The sequence below is a fragment of the Cherax quadricarinatus genome, chromosome 14 (assembly GCF_038502225.1).
Source record: "Cherax quadricarinatus isolate ZL_2023a chromosome 14, ASM3850222v1, whole genome shotgun sequence".
Lineage (NCBI taxonomy): Eukaryota > Metazoa > Arthropoda > Malacostraca > Decapoda > Parastacidae > Cherax > Cherax quadricarinatus.
Window position 1 is genome coordinate 25,593,108 of NC_091305.1, and position 14,438 is coordinate 25,607,545.

General features: G+C 43.0%; 1 protein-coding gene across 6 annotated transcripts in view; it reads left to right on the top strand.

Moving 5' to 3' along the window:
* Ten-a (tenascin accessory) overlaps window positions 1-14,438 on the top strand; it is a 1,550,399-nt gene that overhangs the window by 1,185,893 nt on the left and 350,068 nt on the right. For all 6 annotated transcript variants that reach the window (XM_070084924.1, XM_070084928.1, XM_070084925.1 and 3 more), the window contains one exon: window positions 13,619-13,828. In XM_070084924.1, the coding sequence (XP_069941025.1) occupies window positions 13,619-13,828 (210 nt within the window). The remainder of the gene's footprint in view (window positions 1-13,618; window positions 13,829-14,438) is intronic.

Sequence of the window (14,438 nt, forward strand, 5' to 3'; positions counted from 1 at the left end):
GCTGCGGGAGATACTTCTGTTAGCCTGGCTGCGGAAGATGCTTCTCTGTTAGCTTCGCTGCGGGAGATGCTTCTCTGTTAGCTTTGCTGCGGGAGATGCTTCTGTTAGCCTGGCTGCGGGAGATGCTTCTGTTAGCCTGGCTGCGGGAGATGCTTCTGTTAGTCTGGCTATGCTTCTCTGTTACCTTGGCTGCGGGAGATGCTTCTCTGTTAGCCTGGCTGCGGGAGATGCTTCTCTGTTAGCCTGGCTGCGGGAGATGCTTCTCTGTTAGCCTGGCTGCGGGAGATGCTTCTCTGTTAGTCTGGCTGCGGGAGATGCTTCTCTGTTAGTCTGACTGCGGAAGATGCTTCTCTGTTATGCTTCTCTGTTAGGCTGCGGGAGATGCTTCTCTGTTAGCCTGGCTGCGGGAGATGCTTCTCTGTTAGCCTGGCTGCGGGAGATGCTTCTCTGTTAGCCTGGCTGCGGGAGATGCTTCTCTGTTAGCCTGGCTGCGGGAGATGCTTCTCTGTTAGCCTGGCTGCGGGAGATGCTTCTCTGTTAGCCTGGTTGCGGGAGATGCTTCTCTGTTAGCCTGGCTGCGGGAGATGCTTCTCTGTTAGCCTGGCTGCGGGAGATGCTTCTCTGTTAGCCTGGCTGCGGGAGATGCTTCTCTGTTAGCCTGGCTGCGGGAGATGCTTCTCTGTTAGCCTGGCTGCGGGAGATGCTTCTCTGTTAGCCTGGCTGCGGGAGATGCTTCTCTGTTAGCCTGGCTGCGGGAGATGCTTCTCTGTTAGCCTGGCTGCGGGAGATGCTTCTCTGTTAGCCTGGCTGCGGGAGATGCTTCTCTGTTAGCCTGGCTGCGGGAGATGCTTCTCTGTTAGCCTGGCTGCGGGAGATGCTTCTCTGTTAGCCTGGCTGCGGGAGATGCTTCTCTGTTAGCCTGGCTGCGGGAGATGCTTCTCTGTTAGCCTGGCTGCGGGAGATGCTTCTCTGTTAGCCTGGCTTCGGGAGATGCTTCTCTGTTAGCCTGGCTGCGGGAGATGCTTCTCTGTTAGCCTGGCTGCGGGAGATGCTTCTCTGTTAGCCTGGTTGCGGGAGATGCTTCTCTGTTACCTTGGCTGCGGGAGATGCTTCTCTGTTAGCCTGGTTGCGGGAGATGCTTCTCTGTTAGCCTGGCTGCGGGAGATGCTTCTCTGTTAGCCTGGCTGCGGGAGATGCTTCTCTGTTAGCCTGGCTGCGGGATATGCTTCTCTGTTAGCCTGGCTGCGGGAGATGCTTCTCTGTTAGCCTGGCTTCGGGAGATGCTTCTCTGTTAGCCTGGCTGCGGGAGATGCTTCTCTGTTAATCTGGCTGCGGGAGATGCTTCTCTGTTAGTCTGGCTGCCGGAGATGCTTCTCTGTTAGCCTGGCTGCGGGAGATGCTTCTCTGTTAGCCTGGCTGCGGGAGATGCTTCTCTGTTAGCCTGGCTGCGGGAGATGCTTCTCTGTTAGCCTGGCTTCGGGAGATGCTTCTCTGTTAGCCTGGCTGCGGGAGATGCTTCTCTGTTAGTCTGGCTGCAGGAGATGCTTCTCTGTTAGTCTGGCTGCGGGAGATGCTTCTCTGTTAGCCTGGCTGCGGGAGATGCTTCTCTGTTAGCCTGGCTTCGGGAGATGCTTCTCTGTTAGCCTGGCTGCGGGAGATGCTTCTCTGTTAGTCTGGCTGCGGGAGATGCTTCTCTGTTAGTCTGGCTGCGGGAGATGCTTCTCTGTTAGTCTGACTGCGGAAGATGCTTCTCTGTTAGCTTCGCTGCGGGAGATGCTTCTCTGTTAAATAACGAAAAGGCACAATACCGTGACTGGAACAATACACAAATAACCCGCACATAAAAGAGAGAAGCTTACGACGACGTTTCGGTCCGACTGGGACCATTGACAAAGTCACACTGTTAGCTTGGCTGCGGGAGATGCTTATGTTAGCCTGGCTGCGGGAGATGCTTCTGTTAGCCTGGCTGCGGGAGATGCTTCTGTTAGTCTGGCTGCGGGAGATGCTTCTGTTAGCCTGGCTGCGGGAGATGCTTCTGTTAGCCTGGCTGCGGGAGATGCTTCTGTTAGTCTGGCTGCGGGAGATGCGCTTACGAATCACCATTAGCGGACGGAGGATCGAGCCTCCACTATTACCTACTCTGAGTGATCTACACGGATTTAGTGCTTCCCGTAAATATAATAATAGTGTAGCTGGGTCAATGTTTTTTACCCATCTTTTTTGTGAAGAGAAAAAATCAGTATTTTTGGGGTAACTCAAGTTTCTCAGTTTGTATTGTCGTTGTGGCCTCTCGTTATCCCAGTAGATTGCCCTCGGAAACCATCTTCATCTATTTTACGGCATCATTTTTCATCTTGTATGTTGTTATCATATCTCCTCATCTCATGGCAGGCAACGAAGGTATTTTACTGTCTCTATTCGTAAATCTTGACCATTTTTTTTCAACTGGACTTTTGGTTATATTTACCTATCCTTTTTTTTAGAGGCTCGGACATTACACTGCTGAAAATTCCTTTTTTGGACTAAAATAATTCTGAATAGATATGTTTATTATTTCAGCATCCAAATACCTCAAGTCGATGTTGTTGAGGTTGGTCAGTACTGAGTGTGTATCGTTGTTGTATTTGTGAGATATTGCAATAACATTCCTTCACTTATTAATGTAATCATGGGGTCTTAAAGAGCCCGAGAATTGGAAAGTTAAAAGGTTCGATCCAAGGAAGAGGATGATAATCTAAGTTCATTGGACCAAGAGCCCTTCAACGGCATCAAAGGTCCCTTTCTTGTCTGACGTCTAATCTATAGTATGACTTGTATGTATAGTGGTGGTGGTGAGGGTGGTAGTCATGGTACCGGTGAGGTGTTTAGTAATGGTTGAACATTAAAACGGTATAAAATACCGACAGGTTGTTAGGTAAGACACATATGCAACAGTTAGGTATCTTTATTAAACGTTTCGCCTACACAGTAGGCTTCTTCAGTCAAGTACAGAAAAGTTGATAGAAGCAGAAGATACTTGAAGACGATGTAATCAGTCCATCACCCTTAAAGTTTTGAGGTGGTCAGTCCCTCAGTCTGGAGAAGAGCATTGTTCCATAGTATTGGTAGTAGTGGAGACGGTGTGTTGAATAGTGGTGGGGGTAGTAGTGGGAGTGGTGGTGATAGTGTGTTGAGTGGTAGTCGTGGTGGTGGTGATGGTGGTCTGTTGAGCAGTGGTTCTTGTAGTGGTGGTTTCCAGGTCAGAGCTAGGGGGGGAGTTCAGCTATCACAGGTCATAAGCGTCAGACAGTGCCACAGGAAAGGTCAACGCCCCACACTAATGGCACCTCTGTCACCTTAAATCAGCTTCATCTCTATTGCCTGACCGCTTTTCCTGGTAGTAGCAGGTGGTGGTGGTGGTAGTGGTAGCATTAGTTATGGTGGTGGTAGTGGTAGCATTAGTTATGGTGGTGGTAGTGGTAGCATTAGTTATGGTGGTGGTAGTGGTAGCATTAGTTATGGTGGTGGTAGTCGTGACAGTGGTAGGGTTAGTGTTGGTGTCAGTAATAATGGTGACAGGAAAGAGGATAGGGAGAACGTTTGATTGTTTTGGTGTAAACGTGATGGTTGTGAGTGTGGTGTAATAGAGCATAGGATGATTGTAATAGGTGTGTGTGAGAGAGCACATTAACCCTAACCCCCCCCCCACACACACACAAATCATTCTCACAAACAAGGAGAGAATTCGAACCTATGACAAGCCAGTCCTAAAGCTAGCAGGTCAGTGCTCTAACAGTGCTCCCGAGAGTGCTGAGTAGATGTGCAGACCAGCTAGCAGCACCTTTAACTCGCACCTTTCAGCACTGCCTAGTACAGTGTAAATGGCCTTCTGTGTGGAAAGAGGCAAATGTTCACAAAAAGAAGGGCAGAGCAGAAATCAGCAACTACTGACCAGTGTCACTCATGTCAATCACTGGCAAGATCCTTGAAACAATAATCTCAGACATTTTTTCACTACCACTCACTACTTTGTGACCTTCAATATGGCTTCAGGAAAGGTTACTCTGTTGCTGATCTGTTGTTAAACCTCTCCACTAAATGGCACTAGTCACTGGATGAATCCAAAGTCAGCTGTGTAGTAGCACTGGACATTGCTGGTGCTTTCGATCGGGTGTGGCACCAGGGCCTCTTAGCAAAACTGCAAACACTGGGAATTGCAGGCTCTACGCTATGTCTCAGTGATTACCTTCATGGTAGATCTCTAAGGGTAGTTCTCAATGGAACAAGGGGCAAGTGTTCCACAGGGAAATGTGCTGGGACCAGTGTTATGGAATGTGTACTTCAGTGACCTTCATCTCATCCCAGAATCCCATGCATATGCAGACGACTGTACTCTGACGTTTACTTATCCAAGAGAAGAAATGCCAGCTGCTCTAAACTACATCAATCACCAGGTAAGAGCTATATTAGCCTGGGGAAACCGATGGAAGGTAACATTTGTACCTGAGAAAGCACAAACGATGATGGTCTCTAGGCACTATGATAGTAATGCCGGGGCAGTAGTAAGTATGAATGGGAGAGTATTGGTACCCGGGGAAGAAGTTGATATCCTTGGGGTGAAATTTGACTCCAAACTGACCATGACGAACCACGTTGTAAATCTTGCAAACAAGGCAGCCAGGAAGCTTACAGCTCTTCCACGTATCTCATATTTGTTCGACAGTAGGAGTTGCAAGATTCTGTATTAGGCACAAGTACGCTCACACCTTGAGTATGCTCCACTTTCTTGGTTTGCCTGCCCCCCATCTCATCTATGACTGCTTAACAGAGTAGATAACAGAGCAAGATGTCTCATCTCTCGCCAGGATCCAGCCTGGATAGATCTGTCATTTCGGCAGAGCCTTCAACACAGGAGGGATGTGGGTGGCCTTACTGTTATGTACAAGGCCAATATTGTCAAAGTCCTACACTTTGATCAACTACGAGGACAGCGTGGAGCAAGCTTCTATATCACAAGACGGGCAGAAAGCAACAACTTCACTCTGATAAATTAGACACATGTGCAACTCTTGGGTATCTTTATTGAGGAAACGTTTCGCCACACAGTGGCTTCATCAGTCCATACGTAGGAGAAACTTGAAGAACAGGAGGAGAATGAGGTAATCAGTCCCTCAACCTTGAGTCGATGTGTTCAGTCCATCAAGATTGATGTACCCTTCTCCAGAACATCACTTCACCTGAGATCATTTATCCCCAGGATGACTCAAGTATGGGACACATTCGTACAGCATTATGATGTCAACGTGATAAAGTCAGTTGATCAAATGAAAATGCTGGCCCACAGATGGCTCCAACTTCATCTTGTTCCCTACTTGTATGTTTCATAACACTAAAATGCTTTCAAATGAGATAATGTAGGTAACAGCTCTTAACTTGTCAATAAAGTTAGGAATCCTTAACTTATCAATAGCTTGTCAATAAAGTTAGGGATCCTTATCCTAACCTTGTCAAACCCTGTGTAATAAAAAACTACACCATGGCGACCTAATAAAAGCCGTCCAACTAAGTGTATGTCTATACACTAAAAAGGTAAGCACGGTCCCCACTCTAACCACAAACGCACATTCATACAAACCATTCTCACACCTTTATAGCTATGGCAGCTTACGTCCCAGATAACATATGTCCAAGGCTTGTCCGAAACGTTGTCATAAGCTTCTTTCTCCTATGTGCGGGTTATTTGTGTATTGTTCAGTCACGGTATTGTGTCTTTTTATTCTTTATGTCCCTTCATTACATGAATTAAACTGTGAAAAAAATATACACATACTTCACTGGCAATAGTCCGAATGGACGTCAAAAATACTGATGATGAAATGCAGAGAAATCTGTTGGCAACATACATCAATCTGAATGCATAGCGCTGTTCTGACGTCAACACATTCAAGAGACGACACATGTACATGCGTCTTAAAAATAAACCAAAAAAAATAAAATGAAAAACGTGTTATAGAATGGCTCCCAGGGTAATAATTATTTTGGTAAGTTCTCTCTCTCGTTTTTCTCACAACCGTTATTGAGGTTTTTTATTCAGTTCTAAACTTATTAATTGTATTAATGTTGTCATTTACTCTCACTAAAATTAATTTATTTGTAATGTTTTCTCGTGAAAAAAATTTCATTTTTTGGGATTTTCTCTTTGCTTTTATTATAATAATAATAATAATAATAACGATAAAATTATTATTATTAAAATTAACATTCTTATTATTATTTACTACTAATGATACTAAGAATAATTAATAATAAAAATAATACTAATAAAATTATTATTATTGTTTACTACTACTATCACTAATAATAACAATAATAATAGCAACAATAATAATAATGTAAAAATTTATATTAATCATCATAATGTTTAGTTTACATATTTTATTTCCACGAAGATTTCCACACCACAATTTTAGCAAGAAATTTTTCCTCCAGACTCGAAGGTTTGTTTATGTTCTCTCCAAGTTCCATATCCAGCGTAACTGCTTTAGTTACTTTAGTTGTAATCAAGTTACGTTTAGTACATATTCCTGTAGCCTTAGCCTGTTTGGTGTGGCGTTCTTGATGTTAATAACAGTGTACTGTTCGTGTTGTTTTGTTTATAGTAAGTATACAAAATTTGTATAATAGTTCATTATTTGTACTGGCATCTATGTACTAACTAAAAATAGTTGAAACGCTAATATTTTAATATATAACTATTGTATTAATATATATTGCATATACAATAGTATTATATATATATATATATATATATATATATTATATATATATATATTATATATATATATATATATATATATATATATATATATATATATATATATATATGTATATATAATATATATATATATATATATATATATATATATATATATATATATATATATATATATATATATATGTGTGTGTGTGTGTGTGTGTGTGTGTGTGTGTGTGTGTGTGTGGTCAATTAGCGAGTACTCCTGTCTAGGCTAGATATTTTTAGCTTTATTTATTCCTGTTTTCCGTTTATACATCTACGCCTTTCTAGAGAGTGCAGATTCAGGGCCCTCAGTCTATCCTCATAGGGAAAATTTCTGATACATGGGATCAACTTTGTCATCCTCCTTTATTCATTTTCCACTGAATTTATATCCATTCTGTAATACGATAACCAGAACTGTGCAGTATAATCTAAATGTTTCCTAACCAAAGATACATAATGTTGAAGACCAACCTGAGGGCTCCTATTATTTATGCTCCTTGATATGAAGCCAAGGATTCTGTTCGCTTTATTGCGAACACTTATGCACTGTTGTCTTGGTTTTAGATTACTGCTAACCAGAACTTGTCTAATCCTTTTCGCAATCAGTAATATTAAGATCTACATTGTTTAGTTTATATGTGTCATGGGTATTTTCTTGTCCAATGTTTAGAACTTTGCATTTGTTTATATTAAACTGCGTCTGCCACTTCTTCGACCATTGCATCAGTCTATTCAAATTTTCCTGGAGTGCTTTAATTTCCTCATTAGAATGAATTAGGCGATCTATTTTGGAGTTATCAGCAAACTTGCTTATGTCGCTATTTATTCCCTCATCTATGTCGTCGATATAAATTGTGAATCGTGACGCGCCCCCACTCTGATTTTTCACAATTGACGCAAACTCTCTGCTGCTTATCTGTCAACCGCGCCTTTACCCAGGAAAAAAATTCTCCTCCTATTCCGTGTGCCTTAATTTTCCTCAATAGCCTCTGGTGTGGAACTTTATCAAAACCCTTACTGAAGTCTTTATACACATTGTCATATTCATTACCATGATCTACCTCCTCTAATACGTTGGTGAAAAAAAAATGTTATTAAATTCATAAGAAAGGAATGCTTCTTTGTAAAACCGTGATGAAATTCATTAATAAATTTATGTCCTTCAAGATGGCTACGAATTGTCTCGGCAGTTATTAATTCCATAAATTTTCCCACTATGGAGGGAAGGCTTATTGGTCTATAGTTCAAAGCTAGAGACCTGTCACCTGCCTTGTACATAGGTATTACGTTTGCCATTTTCCACTTATCAGGCACTATGCCAGTTTGTAGTGATATGTTGAAAAGATTAGCCAAAGGTTTACTAAGCTCCTCTTTACATTCTGTTCGATTTTCATTTTTCTATTTGTCTGAAAAACCATGTCACTAGTTACCCTAATCGTGCATAGTTTATTATCGTCCTGTTTTACATAATTTATCCTTTCTGTATTTTCGCTAGTATCTTCCTGTGTAAAAAATGAGAGGAAATAAGAGTTAAAAATTTCACACATTTCCTTAACACTGTCAGTGATCTGATCTGAGGTACTTTTAAGTGGGCCTATATTGTCCCTAATTTTACTTCTATATACCTGAAAGAAACTTTTTGGTTAGTCTTTGAATCCCTTGCGACTTTAGCCTCATAATCTCTTTTAGCTTTTCTTATTCCATTTTTTATGTCTCTCTTTAATCGAATTTATTGATTTCTTAACTGTCCATCCCCTCTTTTGATACGCCTATATATGCCTCTCTTTTGACCAGTGAGATGTTTTAATCTATTATTTATTCATTTGGGATCATTTTTGGTTGATCTAAATTCCCTACTTGGAACAAATTGTCTGGGCAGCTAGAACTATGCTCTGAAAAACATCATATTGGCAACCATCATCACCTACCTGACCCATATTCATGAGGTCGTTCCAATTTAGCCCACCCACGAAATTTCTCAGTCCCATGAAATCGGCCAAGCGGAAGTCTGGGACAGAGACTTGATTGCAGTTATAAGTTATAGGGTTAGGTAAGCTTTCTAAGGTTCTTTTGGTACAAAATAATTTTTTCATTAACATAACTGAAAAATGTAGATGAATGGTTCAGAGAACCGACATGTTGATAAATTAGACACATGTGCAACTCTTGGGTATCTTTATTGAGGAAACGTTTCGCCACACAGTGGCTTCATCAGTCCATACAAAGGAGAATCTTGAAGAACAGGAGGAGAATGAGGTAATCAGTCCCTCAACCTTGAGTCGATGTGGTCAGTCCATCAATCTTGAATAGAATACGGCATACGTGCGGAGAAGGAGCTTATAAACCGTTGGTAGGAGAGGTGCAGCAGTTTATAAGCGGGTTATAAGCTCCTCCGCACGTATGCCGTATTCTATTCAAGATTGATGGACTGACCACATCGACTCAAGGTTGAGGGACTGATTACCTCATTCTCCTCCTGTTCTTCAAGATTCTCCTTTGTATGGACTGATGAAGCCACTGTGTGGCGAAACGTTTCCTCAATAAAGACACCCAAGAGTTGCACATGTGTCTAATTTATCATAACTGAAAAAATATATCTTTAAACGTATAAGAGAATATATATATGTATATATATATATATATATATATATATATATATATATATATATATATATATATACATATACATGTATACATATACATGTATACATACACAGCAGACACTTTCCGACGACATTTGAAGGGTCTGGTAAATATTGGTTGCCAAGAGCCGCTGTGACTAGAAGAGAAAGCAGTGGGAAGGTGAAGAGGAGGAGGAGCAGGAGGAGACGACGACGATGACGAATAGAAAAAAAATACAATAGTCCCAGAAATATATAAACGCTGGTAATTCATTTAAAAGAGTAAACAGTCATAGAGCTAAATAGGAGTGCTCATGCCTGTGAGTAGACTTAGTCTTTTGCAGGAGAGGTTCCGACTGGCTTCAGGCACACCAGACACTCCTTGCTGTGAAATAGGACAAGAGATGGCAGATTATATTTGCTACTGAGAGCACAACAGATGAGGATGATGGTCTCCGAAAATTAGAATCTTACTACTGGAGTGAGATTGACTGGAAGAGATTCTTATGTTATTGTGTTGAAATAACGATCAGGAATTCTTGTGAAACACGCAAATTTGAGATCCAGTAAACATGTACTGCTCACGCTTCACATGTACTGCTCACGCTTCACATGTACTGCTTACACTTCACGTACACTGCTCACACTTCACGTACACTGCTCACATTTCACGTACACTGCTCACACTTCAAGTACACTGCTTACACTTCACGTACACTGCTCACACTTCAAGTACACTGCTTACACTTCACGTACACTGCTCACACTTCACGTACACTGCTCACACTTCACGTACACTGCTCACACTTCACATACACTGCTCACACTTCACGTACACTGCTCACACTTCACGTACACTGCTCACACTTCACGTACACTGCTCACACTTCACGTACACTGCTCACACTTCACGTACACTGCTCACACTTCACGTACACTGCTCACACTTCACGTACGCTGCTCACACTTCACGTACACTGCTCACACTTCACGTACACTGCTCACACTTCACGTACACTGCTCACACTTCACGTACACTGCTCACACTTCACGTACACTGCTCACACTTCACGTACACTGCTCACACTTCACATACACTGCTCACACTTCACGTACACTGCTCACACTTGATGCTGATGAAAAGTTTCTGGTCCAAGTAAATGTAGTACTGAATCCCTCTTAGAATCAAACCTTATTACTTCTCATTAACGTGTCCCTACTTCTGTGGGTTTAGCGCTTCCCCATTAATGTAATGCATTCTAACACCATTACTTTTTGACAGCTGTGACCACAAAATTCTATACTAGAGAAGCTCTGTTTTACCTTGAGTATGCACCACTCTCTTGGTTGCCCTGCTCTCCATCCCTTCTTCATTTCATTTGCAAATTATGAGTAAAAGAAGACTGCGTGAATTGATTCATCTGGAGCCTCAGTCCGAGTAGTTGAATCTGACTGTTGTTTACTCTAAGACGGGCAGCTGTTTGAGGTTAGACTCTACCTTCCTTGATGACATCGCTCCAACAGCGAGCGTTCATTGACTTATTTGCGTTCTGAACACGTTTTCAAAGGAGACGTTCAGATATACAATGTGTGTGTGTGTGTGTGTGTGTGTGTGTGTGTGTGTGTGTGTGTGTGTGTGTGTGTGTGTGTGTGTGTGTGTGTACTCACCTAGTTGTACTCACCTAGTTGAGGTTGCGGGGGTCGAGTCCGAGCTCCTGGCCCCGCCTCTTCACTGATCGCTACTAGGTCACTCTCCCTGAGCCGTGAGCTTTATCATACCTCTGCTTAAAGCTATGTATGGATCCTGCCTCCACTACATCGCTTCCCAAACTATTCCACTTACTGACTACTCTGTGGCTGAAGAAATACTTCCTAACATCCCTGTGATTCATCTGTGTCTTCAGCTTCCAACTGTGTCCCCTTGTTACTGTGTCCAATCTCTGGAACATCCTGTCTTTGTCCACCTTGTCAATTCCTCTCAGTATTTTGTATGTCGTTATCATGTCCCCCCTATCTCTCCTGTCCTCCAGTGTCGTCAGGTTGATTTCCCTTAACCTCTCCTCGTAGGACATACCTCTTAGCTCTGGGACTAGTCTTGTTGCAAACCTTTGCACTTTCTCTAGTTTCTTCACGTGCTTGGCTAGGTGTGGGTTCCAAACTGGTGCCGCATACTCCAATATGGGCCTAACATACACGGTGTACAGGGTCCTGAATGATTCCTTATTAAGATGTCGGAATGCTGTTCTGAGGTTTGCTAGGCGCCCATATGCTGCAGCAGTTATTTGGTTGATGTGCGCTTCAGGAGATGTGCCTGGTGTTATACTCACCCCAAGATCTTTTTCCTTGAGTGAGGTTTGTAGTCTCTGACCCCCTAGACTGTACTCCGTCTGCGGCCTTCTTTGCCCTTCCCCAATCTTCATGACTTTGCACTTGGTGGGATTGAACTCCAGGAGCCAATTGCTGGACCAGGTCTGCAGCCTGTCCAGATCCCTTTGTAGTTCTGCCTGGTCTTCGATCGAGTGAATTCTTCTCATCAACTTCACGTCATCTGCAAACAGGGACACCTCAGAGTCTATTCCTTCCGTCATGTCGTTCACAAATACCAGAAACAGCACTGGTCCTAGGACTGACCCCTGCGGGACCCCGCTGGTCACAGGTGCCCACTCTGACACCTCGCCACGTACCATGACTCGCTGCTGTCTTCCTGACAAGTATTCCCTGATCCATTGTAGTGCCTTCCCTGTTATCCCTGCTTGGTCCTCCAGTTTTTGCACCAATCTCTTGTGTGGAACTGTGTCAAACGCCTTCTTGCAGTCCGAGAAAATGCAATCCACCCACCCCTCTTTCTCTTGTCTTACTGCTGTCACCATGTCATAGAACTCCAGTAGGTTTGTGACACAGGATTTCCCGTCCCTGAAACCATGTTGGCTGCTGTTGATGAGATCATTCCTTTCTAGGTGTTCCACCACTCTTCTCCTGATAATCTTCTCCATGATTTTGCATACTATACATGTCAGTGACACTGGTCTGTAGTTTAATGCTTCATGTCTGTCTCCTTTTTTAAAGATTGGGACTACATTTGCTGTCTTCCATGCCTCAGGCAATCTCCCTGTTTCGATAGATGTATTGAATATTGTTGTTAGGGGTACACATAGCGCCTCTGCTCCCTCTCTCAATACCCATGGGGAGATGTTATCTGGCCCCATTGCCTTTGAGGTATCTAGCTCACTCAGAAGCCTCTTCACTTCTTCCTCGGTTGTGTGCACTGTGTCCAGCACTTGGTGGTGTGCCCCACCTCTCCGTCTTTCTGGAGTCCCTTCTGTCTCCTCTGTGAACACTTCTTTGAATCTCTTGTTGAGTTCTTCACATACTTCACGGTCATTTCTTGTTGTCTCTCCTCCTTCCTTCCTTAGCCTGATTACCTGGTCCTTGACTGTTGTTTTCCTCCTGATGTGGCTGTACAACAGTTTCGGGTCAGATTTGGCTTTCGCTGCTATGTCATTTTCATATGTGTGTGTGTGTGTGTGTGTGTGTGTGTGTGTGTGTGTGTGTGTGTGTGTGTGTGTGTGTTCGTACATTCTCTGCCTCATTCACAAGACGTACAGAAACTCTCACACCCTCTCCCCTTCCCACCAAAAATCTTCCAATACATCGAGGGTTCATAAAAGGGAAAGACACGCAGCACACAAATTCACCACCGTGTTTCCAATACCTGAAGGAGTACATAGAGAGGGAGACACGGAAAAAGAATGAGAGAGAGAGAGAGAGAGAGAGAGAGAGAGAGAATTCATGCGTGTCAAACCATACCACGGGCGGGATTGAACCCGCGGTCAGAGAGTCTCAAAACTCCAGACCGTCGCGTTAACCACTGGACCAGCTAGCCACAATAAGATTCGTCCAACTAGGTATAGTTGGACGAATCTTATTGTGGCTAGCTGGTCCAGTGGCTAACGCGACGGTCTGGAGTTTTGAGATTCTGACCGCGGGTTCAATCCCGCCCGTGGTATGGTTTGTTTGCAATCGTGTCATTACGATTTCGTGAGTCATTCATGCGTTTGTTACATGTGTCAAAAGCACTTCTTGATCGACATTGCCCTTTTATTTTTTTTTTTATTTTTTTTTTTTTTTGTGTGTGTGTGTGTGTGTGCTTTGTATATTTACTTCCGCTTCCATAAGAGTCAACTAAAAGCATTTTTTTTCTCATCGTCCCTGCCAGTGGACTGTGTTGAACCATCGTGTGGTGGGCGTGGCTGGTGCGTGGAGGGTCGCTGTGTGTGCCGGGCCGGCTGGACCGGCAATAACTGCTCTACGGTGGACCACAAGGTGTTCACTTGTCTCCCAGACTGCTCCGGTCATGGCCATTACGACCTCCACACCTCCGCCTGTGTCTGTGACACCTTTTGGACGGGCCCGGATTGTGAGGAAGGTTAGTTTCTTTGATTATACTTTGTGATAGTTAACTCTCATTTTTAAACTAAGATCACTGCTTCTTCTTATTAATCATGCAAAACAACTACAGGGGAAGTTGAATGATATCTCTAAGCCTTTCATGTTGCAGTCAACACTTTATCAGGAGCTTGCAGTTTTGCAGGAGTAGAGAGCCCAGGTAGGTTTGTTTATGGGAACGGCAGATGTTCCCATCAACACCTCGATGTTACTGTGTCAGAGAAGCCTCATAGCATTAATGTTATCCGACACATTGATGGGAAAAAGACACGTGTATAACATAAGGGTATCTTCATTCTGAAGACGTTTCTCTAACAACTGACTTTATCAGTTTTGTGGCCTGAGGTTAAAAGCTCTCATGATTTAAATTAATCACAATATTCGGAATTTGTTTGAGGTGTATACTTAAAATTAACTTATCTTAGAAGCCTAAAGGAATCTGCATGGCAAAGAAAAAAAATATGATTTAGACTTAAAGAAGTATGATGCATCGTTAGTGTTTCAAAATTGGTCAGTGTGAAACCATTTCTAAGTGAAACTAGAAAATTGGTGCTTATAAAGCATATTAAAAATTCGAACCTTCCTATTGG